The sequence below is a fragment of the Helianthus annuus genome, chromosome 17 (genome assembly GCF_002127325.2).
Source record: "Helianthus annuus cultivar XRQ/B chromosome 17, HanXRQr2.0-SUNRISE, whole genome shotgun sequence".
Lineage (NCBI taxonomy): Eukaryota > Viridiplantae > Streptophyta > Magnoliopsida > Asterales > Asteraceae > Helianthus > Helianthus annuus.
In genome coordinates this window covers 12,828,113-12,842,267 of record NC_035449.2, presented here as the reverse complement: position 1 = coordinate 12,842,267, position 14,155 = coordinate 12,828,113, and the positions used below count along the sequence as shown (strand labels likewise).

General features: G+C 38.9%; 3 protein-coding genes across 6 annotated transcripts; 1 reads left to right on the top strand and 2 right to left on the bottom strand.

The window, feature by feature from the left end:
• The first annotated feature begins 2,237 nt into the window (after positions 1–2,237).
• LOC110926218 (riboflavin biosynthesis protein PYRR, chloroplastic) lies at positions 2,238–8,186 on the top strand. Of its 2 annotated transcripts, XM_022169973.2 has the most exons (9): positions 2,238–2,666; positions 2,826–2,960; positions 3,705–3,804; positions 3,882–4,007; positions 4,100–4,413; positions 5,547–5,666; positions 5,738–5,983; positions 7,599–7,724; positions 7,805–8,186. In XM_022169973.2, exons 1-9 carry the CDS (start codon positions 2,307–2,309, stop codon positions 8,075–8,077), a joined length of 1,800 nt encoding a protein of 599 aa, XP_022025665.1. In that variant the 5' UTR covers positions 2,238–2,306; the 3' UTR covers positions 8,078–8,186. The 2 variants fall into 2 exon arrangements, with proteins under 2 accessions (XP_022025665.1, XP_022025666.1); XM_022169974.2 differs by lacking the exon at positions 5,738–5,983.
• Positions 8,187–8,245: 59 nt separating this feature from the next.
• Positions 8,246–10,655, bottom strand: LOC110926219 (F-box/kelch-repeat protein At3g06240-like). Of its 2 annotated transcripts, none has more exons than XR_002585065.2 (2): positions 9,447–10,649; positions 8,246–8,533 (listed from the first exon to the last, which is right to left on the bottom strand). XR_002585065.2 is itself a non-coding variant. In XM_022169975.2 (2 exons), the coding sequence occupies exon 1, from the start codon at positions 10,562–10,564 to the stop codon at positions 9,497–9,499; it is 1,068 nt and encodes a 355-aa protein (XP_022025667.1). In that variant the 5' UTR covers positions 10,565–10,655; the 3' UTR covers positions 8,261–8,533; positions 9,452–9,496. The 2 variants fall into 2 exon arrangements, 1 of the variants encoding a protein (XP_022025667.1); XM_022169975.2 differs by having other exon boundaries at positions 8,261–8,533; positions 9,452–10,655.
• A 1,176-nt stretch (positions 10,656–11,831) lies between these two features.
• LOC110922888 (F-box/kelch-repeat protein At3g06240) lies at positions 11,832–13,899 on the bottom strand. Of its 2 annotated transcripts, none has more exons than XM_022167083.2 (2): positions 13,318–13,899; positions 11,832–12,146 (listed from the first exon to the last, which is right to left on the bottom strand). In XM_022167083.2, exons 1-2 carry the CDS (start codon positions 13,789–13,791, stop codon positions 11,877–11,879), a joined length of 744 nt encoding a protein of 247 aa, XP_022022775.1. In that variant the 5' UTR covers positions 13,792–13,899; the 3' UTR covers positions 11,832–11,876. The 2 variants fall into 2 exon arrangements, with proteins under 2 accessions (XP_022022775.1, XP_022022773.1); XM_022167081.2 differs by having other exon boundaries at positions 12,010–12,146; positions 12,681–13,898.
• Between the last annotated feature and the right edge of the window lie 256 nt (positions 13,900–14,155).

Genomic DNA, 14,155 nt, shown 5'->3' with positions numbered 1-14,155 from the left:
TCTTTTTAGATGTTGACGTGATGCTAACATAAAGGGGCATCCTCCAAGATCTTGGATCTCCACACCGAGTAGCATAATATTTTGCCAGTTTAGCGAAATCACTATCCAACTTTTAAAGAAATAGAAAATCATTTTCATTTGATTTAACTAAGGAAACTTAATACTTTTCATTAGCCTAATCACAGTCCAGCTTTTAAAGAGGTAGAAAATCACTTTCATTTGATTTGACTAAGGAAACTTAAGACTTTAAAGTTTCCATCGTTAAAATTAGAAAGAGATTTAAGATGTTGATTGTAAATCAAAACTAAAAGTATCATGATGGGGTAACATGTATTCGAATATGAGATGGGGTATATGATTAATTATCATCATGGGGTAACGTGTATTAGAATATGAGATGGGGTATTTGATTAGTTTTAGAAATTTTTACGAAGATTTGAGATTACATGGTTGTCCTGAATTTTTTTTAAACGGCAATTTTGGATCACTGACGGGCCATTGGCGTATCGTGCCACCAGCGGAACCACCCAATCATATTCATCTTCACTAGACAATAATGCTTATACACCAATTCAGAATGAAACCCAATAATTCTGAGAAAATCCCCTTGTGTGAATAGAACCCAGAATCTATTGGTCCATAAATCTTATCACATCCTAAAATGTCACTATGCTATGATGACATGGGCATATTTGTCCCGGATATATTAAAATGTTATATAGATTATAAAATATACAATTAGTATAGAATTATTCAAATAATTATAGTGTTAAAAAAGGTAGTTGAGTATATAACTTTTCAAGTTTGTTGTTGAGGAGAATCCATAATTAGTTTATCAGCTAATATATGCTCCAAATGGTATGTTTTTTAACCACATAAAATTATAAAGATATTTTACTCATGTACTTGATGGGTGTTAAGTAATGGATACCCAATGAGTACAAGATCAGGTATATGAAACACAATTTTATAATCAATTACATAATTAATATTATACATACCCAAAAGGGATTAAGAGTATGTGCTCAAAATATTGAATAGTATAATATAAATGAAAATGTGTTGTCATACAAACATCCTAGAGATTACAAGTCATACGAGATTACAACTTTCCTATCCCATCATACGAGATTACGAATTGTATATATAAGACAAAAAAATGTCATACAAACCTACCTACACATTGAACATCATGTGATAGACGTTCTCGTTAAAAAATGTCATGTGTTGTGTGTCTAGCATGCTCATGTGGAGCACAGATCCACACAACGGACAAAACATAGTCTAAGTTCTCGCTTAGGCTGGACGGTATGGGGTTAGTCCCCGGTTCGTTCTGGTTCGGCGCCGGGCCAAACACCGCGCCGCCCCCTCCCAGCTTCGTCCTCGCCGTCCTTCTCAAGACGTTGGTGCCGGTCCACAAAAGGACAAAAATCATCCCTCCCCCTCTCTCACACACCTATACATACAGTATATACATATACTTTTTAGGTTCATCCCCCCATTTCCATACCTCCATCCTCTTTGCCCCATCCTCATGCCCATCCTACGTAGCGTTTACGTTATTAGGTTCATCCCCTTATTTCCATACCTTCATCCTCTTTGTTCCATCCTCATGCCCATCTTACGTGACGTTTACGTGATAAACCATCCTCCAAGAAAGAACCATCACCATACCACATAAACACTCAACTTTTGAAAGTTAAAACCAAAAAGTCAATAGTTAGTTTGTGGTATTCGAGTTTTACATATATTTATTAGGGTGGACGGAGCACCTTTATCGCTATTTTTTTAACTAAGTATACTAACGAGCAGGAATCTAATCTGTAGCTCTAGAACACATGGGAATTATTATTTTCTTTTGTTAGTAAGGGGATGTGTAGTGGGCGGCATGGCATGGGGCGGTATGCCTCTTCGCGCCGGCATAGCGCCGGCACACCGCCACGGAGGGCGCGATCGATCGAAAAATTGTAGGAGGCGCGATGGTGATGGCGCCGTTATTCTGGCTCCTTTCCAATATTCCACCAATCAGAAACAAGCAATTTTTTTTATATTAATTAATAAAGTTGAAAATTATTAAATAGGTAATGATTGGTAAGGGCTTTATGACTACGGGCTCTAGTGATATAACGCCCCATAAAGCCCCCGTGTGACGTGGCACGACACGTGTCGCATAACGCCCCCAAAAGGGCGTTATGACTACACATGGCCTAAGGATAATAAATTGGGGACCATATGGTAAAAAGTAAACACTGGAACAGAACAGAACTGGGCTAATCTCTCCGACCGCTGTTTATCTCCGATCTGCAATGGCAATACCAATGCGGTTCGCTACTCCAATCAAATGCTACACATCCCCTACAATCTTCAATTCCACCAATGACCATCACCACGCGCTTGACGCATCTTATATCCAACGCGCCGCCGAGTTATCCGATAAGTCCGCCTGTTTCACCGCACCACACCCTAATTTTGGTTGCGTGATCGCCACAACTACCACCTCCGGCAAGGTTTTCGGAGAAGGCTACCTTTATGCAGAAGGAGCAAAGCCGGCAGAGGTTCAGGCGGTGGAGGCCGCCGGAGAGTACTGCCGTGGCGCCACTGCTTACGTCAACATGGAGCCTGGAGACTGCCATGGTGATTACACTGCTGTATCTGCTCTTATAAAGGTTTAATTTTTATTTTTATTTTATTATTTTTTTCACTTTACATAGAATCTTATGGTTTGAAACTGTGATTATACTTAAATTGATGGAAGGTATTACTTAAAATTTTTATTTCGGTTATTATTATTTTTTTTTAATATGCAATTGAGGTTTAATCCTTAGGCAGGAATCAGTAGAGTTGTTATTGGGATGAGGCATCCATTACAGCATCTTAGGGGGAAAGCTATACATACTTTGAAAAATGAAGGGCTGCAAGTTGATGTTCTTGGGGAAGATATACGAAGCGGCTCCATCGAGGTATGGTTTGATTAGATGTGGCACTATGGGCAGGTTGAGTAACAGGTGAAGATGGGTTCGGGTTGAAATAAAGGCGCCAGGCGCATTCAAGGTGCATAGGCCTTGCTTGGGGCCTAGGCGCAAAAAACTTGAGTGCTTGAGGAAAAAAAGAAACTAAATATATATTATGTATTAGAAAAATAATAATATTCTTCAAATACAATAGATAAAAGCTATTATATAACATTTAATATCATCTTTAGTTCGGAAAGTTCTAAAACATTAGTAATGGTGTAGAAAAGTAGTTTCCCTTAGATAAAAGTAGAAATCTAGATGGAATCTTGCCGGAAATTAGAAAATTTGGGCGGAAATTCTCCGGAATCTAGGAATCTTGCCAGAATCTGCGACTGAACCATCACCTAGAGATTTAAAGCGAATTTGCCTCGACTTAAAGCGCACTTGTCTCGCCTCGCCTGAAAAATGGGCCTAGGCGCAAGAGGCGATGGCTTTTAACAACTATGGTTGAAATGTGTGTGATTATAGCATGGGTCAAAATCGACTGGTCGAGTTTGGATTACAAAAACATTGTTGTTATAGTGAACTAGTGATTATCTAACTGGTTGAAGAAAATCATTTAGGATGTTGTATGCATAAAATGTGATTTTGGCTAATTTTCAACTTGTTCCCATTTTAATCGTTTAATAGAGAACACAACCCAAATCGACTCGTTCATACATCTATTATTTATATTTCTATGTTATTTAGGATGCTTTGAAAGCCTGTCGCGTTGTCAATGCTCCTTTGCTATATAGATCAGCCTCTCAAGTTCCATTCTCAGTTCTGAAATACGCAATGACCCTTGATGGTTAGTATCATGCACTTGTATAGATATAAACTTGACCTTAAACTAAACATATTCATTGAATCTCTATATTCCGACAGGAAAAATTGCTGCAAGTAGCGGTCATGCATCATGGATAAGCAGCAAAAAGTCAAGATCTCGTGTTTTTGAATTACGTGGTAGAAGTGATGCGGTTATCGTAGGAGGAAATACTGTACGCAAAGATAGTATGCAACTTTATAGTCAGCTACTTTTTTATTTCTACCGATGCTGGAATCTGGACTTCTTTTACTGAATCTCGTTTCGTTTTTAAATATAGATCCACGTTTAACTCCAAGACATGGGGGTGGACATTTACCTACGAGAATTGTTATGTCACAAACGCTTGATCTTCCCGAGGTTGCAAATCTTTGGGATGTCAGAGAAGTACCGACAATAGTTGCCACTCAAAGAGGTGCAAGAAGAAGTTTCCAGAAGCTTCTTGCATCGAAAGGAGTTGAAGTAGTGGAGTTTGATATCTTGAATCCCAAAGATGTCGTGAATTACCTTTTTGACCGTGGCTATCTGTCAATTTTGTGGGAATGTGGCGGGACATTATCCGCATCCGCTATTTCCTCTGGTGTCATACATAAGGTACATGTTTTAGTGCTTTGCTTATGTAGAGGGGTGTAAACGAGCCGAGCCCGACTAGGCTCGAGCTCGGCTCGTTATGTTTTTATAAAGCTCGAGCTCGAGCTCGGCTCGGTTCGGTTCGAGCCTACTTCTCTGAGCTCGCGAGCTCGAGCTCGCCTCGACTCGGCTCGAGCTATTTCGAGAACAACCTCAAATGAGCTAAAAGCTCGGCTCGAGCTCGTTTCAACAGCGGTTAAGCGAGCCAAATCTCGGCTCGAGCTCGGCTCACCAATGTTATCATCATCATTATTATATTATATATAAAAAAACTAAAATTTTGTTTAGGCTCGTTTGGGCTCGCGCTCGATAACTAAACAAGCTCTATTTCAGGCTCGAGCTTAGGCTCGGGCTCGTTAAGGCTCGACTCGTTCGAGCTTTTAACCGAGCCGATCACGAGTAGCTCTCGAGCCTCCGGGCTTGTTTACACCCCTAGGCGCCATACCCAATGTTATTTAGGAATTGATTCTCATACCGGAGTACCAGATTGCTTTCAAACCTAGGGCTGTATACGAACACGAACGAGGCCATGTTCGTGTTTGTTCGTTAAGGAATGCAGGTGTTCGTGAATTGTTCGCGAACACACGTCGGACAAAAGTTTATGTTCGTGTTCGTTTGTTAAGGAATTTCAATTGTTCGCGAACGGTTTGTGAACACTGCTCACGAACACAAACGAACATTAAACTTGAAATCAAAAAAACACACCATTAACCTTAAACATCCGACGCAAGTAGTCAAGTACAACCATGAAATGATAAATTAAAAACTTTTAATAAACATAAACAAACGAACACGAACGAACGTAAACGAACGATGATGAACTAACGTAAACGAACATATTACTGAACGTTCACAAACGCAGTTGAACGAACGAGACCTTTGTTTGTGTTCGTTCATTTAGTTAATTGAACGGAATAACTTGTTCGTGTTCATTCATTAACTAAACGAACGAACATAAACGAACTTCCCGTCGAACGGTTCACGAACTGTTCATTGAACGTTCGGTTCGTTTACAACCCTAAATTCAAACCCATACCCATTGTGATTTCCGACTGCAAACCAAACGCCACCTAAATGCACACGTATTACTTATGCAGGTGCATGCTTTTGTTGCTCCTAAAATAATCGGCGGAAAGAACGCGCCTTCGCCAGTAGGGGAGCTTGGAATGGTTGAAATGACACAAGCTTTGGAGTTAAATGATGTTTCTTATGAGCAGGTTGGTATAAAGTATAAACTATAAACCGTAAATTCTGAACACTAAATGTTAAGTGTTGACTAAAATGGCAGATAGAACGTGATATGCTTATTAGTGGATATTTGCAACCCATTCCTGATATGAGGCCTGTTATTCCTTCGGTTGATGAAACCTCAGCCATTGATCCATCTTTATCTCCTTATGATTCACCGATCATATTCTTCTATAAGACATGGGACTCATACGGCAGTTTTTCTAACTTTTCACATCATCCTATTAGACTGCCTGATGAAAATGGTCATTATGTCACTTGGTCAAGTGTAGAGCATTATTATCAGGTTATATTCTAAACCTGTTTTAGCAGCTTACGTTTATAATTAGAGGTGGAACAGTGTCAAATACGAATATAAGAATTATATTGTAGGATTAGGATCAAATACAAAGGATCCTAATTGTAAAAAGTGTAAGAAGGATTTATAGAGTGACAAGTGTCCAACAACCTAAAAAAAACCAAAAAAACCCCACTACAAAAAAAAAAAAAAAACCTTAAACATCCACCACCACCAAAAACCTAAACCCCCACCCCCCACCCCCCCTCCACATCACCCACCCCAAAATATATATATATATATATATATATATATATATATATATATATATAGAGGAAGGTTAACATACAAAAAGCCTTATCATACTTCACGTACGCGACAAGCAGAACCATCAGATCAGGGCCATAATCACGCATGGATCAGTTAATCACGCATGGGAGCAGTTATTTGGTGATAATCACGCACGTTATAATGTACAAAAAAATAATCACGCACGTTATGTTTTGGGTCGCGTAGGTTAATGTAGGTTAAGCAGTTTTGTACATTATACTTTCTCTATATATGTATATATATATATATATTTTGCTGAGGGGGTGGGGGTTTAGGTTTTTTTAGGTTTTTGGGGGGTGGGGGGGGGGGTTAGGTTTTTTTGGTGAGGTATAGTTTTTTTTTTTTTTTTTTTTTTTTTTTGCCGTGGGGGGGGGGGGGGGAGGGGGGGGATGGGGTGGGGGTGGGTGTTTAGGTTTTTGGTGGTGATGTAGTGGGTTTAGTTTTAGGTTATTGGACACTTGTCACTCTATAAATCCTTCTTACAATTAGAAGCCTTTGTAGAATAACTTGACCCTTATATTGTATATTGTTTCAATTATAATCTAGTATCTTAAATAAATTAGTTTGAAAGGGTGTATGAATTAAAAATACTTTCAAAATCTTGGTATTTGACACTTTTTCGTTTGACCCATATTTGTTAACGGCGAATAGCTACAAATAGCGATAAGGTACGTATATGATCCATAGTTTTGACCCATAGGGTGTATGAGTAAAAAATATAATTTGGCCAACTTTTGACCCATTTTAACCCATAGGGTGTATGAATTAGAAATATAATTTGGCCAACTTTTGACCCATAGTTGTTAATGGCGAATAGCTACAAATAGCGATAAGGTACCTATATGCTACATAGCGAATAGCGTAGATAGTGGGCACTATTTTATAAATAGCACCGCTATTTTATAAATAGGGATAACACTAGAAAAATGAAAATTTTATTATATGTATATTATATCAAAATACCCTGTTATATACGCTAGTTTACATGTATATATAACAAAAAACTTAAAATCCAGCTATATTTAATCGCTATTTAAATTTAAAAAAAAAAAAGCTGATATCCCGCTATGAATCGCTACATACCCTGACCCCTGTAGCGACCTTCGACCTATACGCTACGCTATTCGCTATAGCGACCGCTATTGACAACTATGATTTGACCGTTTCCTCCGAAGTTATTACTATTCTTTTTGCATTTATTTTACCCAATCGAGTTGAAACATAACTTGAATCAACCATTATAATGCATATGATGCCAATAAAGTTTTTCCTTTTTTATTTTATTCAAATGCAGGCACACAAGTTTGTGGGCTCAAGCAATCCGGATGCAAGAAGCTACGTTGAAGCAATACATTCAGCAAAAAGTCCTGAAGAAGCAGCAATTATGGGAAGGAAACTACAAAGGGAACACCCCGATATGGTACGCGTTTCAAAACAGTTTTAGTTTCTGACGAAAAATAAAGGTGGTCAACAAGTTAATAGAACAAGTTTGGTATGCAGGTAAGGGGCGATTGGGAAAGTGTTAAGACAGAGGTGATGTATAAAGCGTTAAAATGCAAGTTCTCAATTTACCCACACTTGAATTCAATGCTTTTATCAACGGCGGGTTGTGTACTAGTTGAAGCTTCTCCTCATGATCTCTTTTGGGGCGGGGGTCGCGATGGTGAAGGTTTAAATTATTTAGGGCGGCTACTAATGAAGTTAAGGTCTGAGTTTCTAGGTGATGATGACACATATTACGCTGAGGTTTCTGCAGGTTACCGTGAATCCTAATCATATGTGTATCAATTGTAATGTGGGTGTAGCTTGTCTTTTTAACGTAAGTGCATTTTCTTGCGCTATATTTGTACCAGTTAATAATGTGCATACAATGTTCAATACTCGATGGTCAACTTTGGACGTGATCGTGTTGACCATCACCACGAGCCACACCCCATCATGCATTGAACCGCCAACTATTAGAAAATATGAACCTCTTAAGTTCAGACAAACGAAATGATAGTCAAAGTTCAATATATCGATTTTGCAAGTTACTAAAAGGTAAAACAAACAAGGGAAATCCCATCGGGTCAACCACCCGACACTCTGAGCTGCTGACCCATTCGAAAACGCTAACCAAGTTCAACACGTCCATTTCAACCCTATCTGTCGAACACATACTTGATCCAAACCACCCACTTTGCCACCTCTATACAGTCTTCTTTTTAAGCGTTGCCACCATTCTTTGAACTGATTGCACAAAAAAGACGATTAGAACGTCATATAATAAATGTAATCATGAAGATCACATCCAACCAGTTAAGCAAGTCTTACTGCTGCTGCATACAAGTTTTAAACTTCAACAAGAATACACAGAAAGCATAAATCATAAACTTGCAACATAAGCAGCAACGTAATCATACTAGGGGTATGTTTGGCATGGAGCTTTTAGGAGCTTCTAGCTTTAAGCTTTTAAGAAAAAGCTCTTACTCAATAAAAAGTATTGTTTGGTTGAAGGAGCTTTAAGCTTTTAGGTTAGAAGCTTGAAGCTTTTGGTTGAACGCTACTACTAGTAGCGTTTAGAAGGAGCTACAAGCTTTTAGGGAAAAATGACTATTTTAACCACTAAAAATAAGGAACTTTTTAATGCACCAACTTTCTAAATTTTTAGTTATGTCCATTTTGGTCATTTTATACATTTTATTTAAAACTCCAGCTAATCTACCAAACACCAAATGTATCTAAAAAGTTACAGCTACTAGCTACCAGCTACAGCTACCAGCTTACAGCTACCAGCCACTAGCTACTTTTGCCAAAAATATCCTAGGTTAGAGAATAATCCCACGTTAGAGAATAATCCCACAAACAGACTAAAAACCAAAGTTCATTAGTTTCACTTCAATGCCAATTTCCATTTTGTTACAAATAATAATAATCATGATAAAACATTACGGCAGGCCACATTTTCACAAGCTCGAACAGGGTACCTGATTCTCAGAGACGCCACTGCTACTAACAATCTAAAATATTCTAAGGCGGCGGCTTACTAGGAACAATACCGAAAAAAGCTAACAATCATCTCATGGTCTATGTATGCAACTCAAACAAATTGTAAGATAGAAACTTAAAAGCAAAATAAACTTGCTTAAAAAAAAATCCGAACCTTACTTCCACGCACGAACCATCACTCGAACATGTCGATTTCCAACTGACTCAAATGAATTTTGGCGATACAAGGCTTTCGACATAACTACCTTTGACCTTCAAACCTTTAACCTTCCTAGAAATATCAATACTTTCACAAAAAGCCTTTCCTTCAACATCATATATCCACATTACACCACCACTCACCAACAGAATTCTTCCATCTTCATAAAAAATCTCCGGATCAACCACCGGAATCTCATTAATCCCACACATTACAATCTCAACCCAAGATTCCCTCACCCCATACTCATTCATCACCCACACCACATCTCCAAAAAACACACCAAGCTTTTCACCCACAACAACAATCCTACATCCCCTCTTCGACAAAACATCACCCCGATCACCAAACTCGGGCGATGCCACTTCACTAAACGTCTCATCCGCTAAACTAAAACCAACAATCACCCGTAAACCATCCGAACCTCTACAAGCAACCCAATGAAGCACCCCATTAACCAACACACCAGGCAAACTCCTCCCATGAGAATGATCATAAACCGAATCATCCACCCGCCTCCAATTACCCTCTCCAAGGCTATAAACACACACACACATATCACCCGGAGGAACCAAATAATTATAATGAAAGTAGGAAACCGTAACAACCTTATAATCATCAGTAACCGAATCATAACCAAACCCATACATGATATCAATCTCTAACAAGTTACTAATCACATCATAACCCGATTCCGGTATTGTTACAAGCTCTCTAGTTGTTGGGTTAAACACAACGAGCGAGTGACAGTTTATACAGTCATCGGTAGAGCATAAAACAAGACCGTTGCAAGAACCATGGAAGATGAATATGTCGGTGTGAGGTGAAAGACAGGTGATGTTTTCTGGGGTTTGGTCTGATTGGTTATCTGGGTTGATCGGGAGTGAGTAGAGTGAAGTGTTGTGGGAATTGCAGATGAGATGGTGGTGGTTGAGGGTGTTTTGGTGGTGTTTGATGAATTGGGGGTCGGAGATTTGAGATTGCCAGTTTTTTGAAACGGATTTGAAGCGACCGAGGGATTTGGCGGGAAGACGGTAGAGGATGTCGGTGATGATCTCCGGTGGGATCTCCATGCCGCCGGCGAGAAGTTTGATTTGAGAGAAATTAGTAAATTACAGTTGAAGATATCAGAGGTTTGGTGTGAGTGTAACCGTTTATAACAATATGCGACCAAAGGCCTGCCACGTGTGGATGGTGTTTGTGGTATACTTCTATTGCAAGTTTGGTTCTTAACTTTTGAAAAACTACAGATATGGTTCCTATTGTTTAGGGATGAGAATTTGGTATCTGGGTTATCGGTAGTGTATCGTATCGAGTCATTTTTGGTAACAATTGGGTACTCACTTTTTACATTTTTTTGGGATTGGTAGTTTTGGTTCGGTACGGTACGGTATTTTAGGTTAATTTACCTTTCGAATACCAGTACCGTACCGTACGAGCCACTTTCGGTATTGGTATCCACTTTTTGTGTTTTTCCGGCTCGGTACTTTCGGGTCGGTTTGGTACCGTACTATAGTAGCTACTTTCGGTACCAATACCCCACTTTTGTGTTTTTGGGGATCAGTACTTTTGGTTTGGACTAATACGGTACGAGCTCATCCTGCTACTGTTTGCTAAGATGTGGCTTGCTCCAAACGTCTCACAACGTGTTACGGTAATGGTAGTTGATGACGTGGCATGACAATTGTATCATAAATGCTAGAAATGTCACTTCAACACCAAAGATAAGTATAAATACCCATTATGATTATGGGCAGGATCGAATGAATCGGATAAAATGTCAAAATGGGTTTGGATCAAATGAGTATTTTGTGTGGATCTAAAACGGGTCGGATTGACAGAAAACACTTATTAATATTTTATAAATATTTAGTGCTTTAAACATGAAGTGATAACGAAATATCTTGTATAAATCTGTTTCGAAAGGTTTATGTACTATAAGTACAATTAAAGCTCATGTTTACTTCTAAGTTATTACTGATTTTTTTCCATACATGTAGTCATTGCTTTTATCAAGAGTAGATTGTATGCTAATTGAAGCTTCTAATGATCTCTTTTGGGGACGGAGCGTGATGGTGAATGCATCGATTACTTAGGGCGACTACTAACGAAGTTCAAATCTGAGTTTCTAGGTGATGACGACACATATTAACCCTGGGATTTATGCAGGTTACTGTAAATTCTAATCATATATGCATTTAAAGCGGTATCAGTTCGCTTGTGTTTTTAACATAAGTCTAGTATATTTCCTTCCATTATATTTGTACCAAATTCACAAAGTATATGAAAGCAAATGTTATAATTGAATGCAAGGTTACTATGTTCAATACTCGGTTACAATAATGTTAAACACTACTTAAGTCTTAATTTCGGTTGCATTTTATCTTAAACATACCATATTAAAAGCATTGAATATAAACGATACATATCTATTATGCAAGTGACCAGAAGGTAAAACAGAAAAGGGTACTCCCAATGAGTCAACCGCCCAACACTCTGAGCTGTTGACCCGTTTAAAAGGCTAACCAATTTCAACAAGTCGAATACAACTCTGACCCGATACCCTATCCATCCAACCCACCGGGTATCATACTTGATCCAAACCGCCCACTTTGCCACCACTTTCAGTCTTCTTTTGTAAGCAACATCACCATCCTACACACAAAAAAAAAAACACTATTTAGAACCATAACTGAAATACAAGTCTTGTTGCTGCTGCATACAAGTTTTAAACTTCAACAAGAATACGCAGAAAGTTCATTAACTTCGCTCTAATGCCAGTTACCATTTTGTTTGAAATAGATTCATATAACATTCAATAGCATCCCCATTATGTTGATTAAGAATCTTTACCTTATATAAAGACGTGGAAAAATAGGTTTGAGAGAATCAACACATACACGAACATATAATTCTCTACGTAAGTCTCAAAACACTCACCCGATCATGTCAAAACAATGTACAAGAACTCAACAAGGGATCAAGAAAAGCATAATAAATCACAACACAACATCATGAAAGACTCATATTCAAGATACATAATCAACGCTATTGCTACTAACGATCTAAAATATTCATAAACAACTTATTAAGACTGATACTGAAAAAGATCGACAATCATTTCACCGGAAATATATAAAAATGCAAGCTTTAAGTAATAAAATGTTTGAAAACAAACATCAAACTTACTCCCATTCACTTCAACTGATGATTTCTAACCGTTTCATCTGAATTTCGGCGATACAAGGCTTTCGACATAACTACCTCTAACCATCACCCCGCCAACACCCCCGCAAATATCAATATGTTCACGAAAACATTTTTCTTCAACATCATACACCCACATTAAACCACCACACAGCATCAAAATCTTTCCATCTTCATACAGAATCTCCGGATCAACCACCCGAATCTTATTAATCCCATTTATTACAATCTTAACCCAAGATTCCCTCACCCCATACTCATTCATCACCCACACCTTATCTTCAAAAAACACACCAAGCTTTTCACCCACAACAACAAGCCTACATTCCCTCTTCGACAAAACATCACCCCGATCACCAAACTCGGGCGATGGCACTTCACTAAACGTCTCATCCGCTAAACTAAAACCGACAATCACCCGTAAACCGTCCAAACCTTTACCAACAACCCAATGAAGAACGCTATTAACAAAAACACCCGGCAAATTCCACCCACGAGAATGATTATAAACCGAATCACCCACCCGCCTCCAATCATTATCCCTAAGACTATAAACATGCACAGACATTGTACGAGGAAACATAATATAATTATTATGAAAGTAGGAAACTGTAACAACCTTGTAATCATCAGTCAACGGATCATAACCGAATCCGTACTTGATATCAACTTGTAACAACTTATCTACAACATCATAACCGGATTCTGGTACCTGTATGCATTCTCTAGTTGTGGGGTTGATGACGATTAGGGAATGTGCGCCATCGAAGTCGTCAGCGGAAGCTAACACGAGGCCGTTGCAGGAGCCGTGAAAGGTGAATTTATCGGTGTGGGGTAAATGGCGGGTGAGGTTTTGTGGGGTTTGGTGGTGTGGGTTGATGGGGAATGAGTAGAGTGGGGTGTTGTAGATGTCGCAGATGAGGTGGCGGCGGTTGAGGGTTTTTTGATGGTGTTTGATGAATTGGGGGTCGGAGATTAGAGATTGCCAGTTTTTTGAAACGGTTTTGAAGCGGGTTAGAGGTTTTGATGGAAGACGGTGGAGGATGTTGGTGATGATCTCCGGTGGGATTTCGATGGAGTCTTCGGATGCCATGAGTTTGATCGGATCGGAGAGAATATACGGCGGTGGAGGTGATGGAAATGTGGTGGTGTGATTGCAATTTGCAGGTGATTTAGTTGGAGTTTAATTTAATGATCATGTGATTGGGGTGATGACATATCATTTAATAGGTGTTGTACCACTCCGGCGGTAAACGAAACGATCGTTCAGCGAACAATTTGTGAACTGTTCGGCGGAAAGTTCGTTTATGTTTATTCGTTTAATAAATGAACGAACATGAACAAGAAATTTTGTTCGTTAAGTTAAACGAACGAACATGAACAGAGGTTGCGTTCGTTCGTTTATGTTCGTGAACGTCCAGTAATGTGTTCGTTTATGTTCGTGAGCGTTCGGTAAT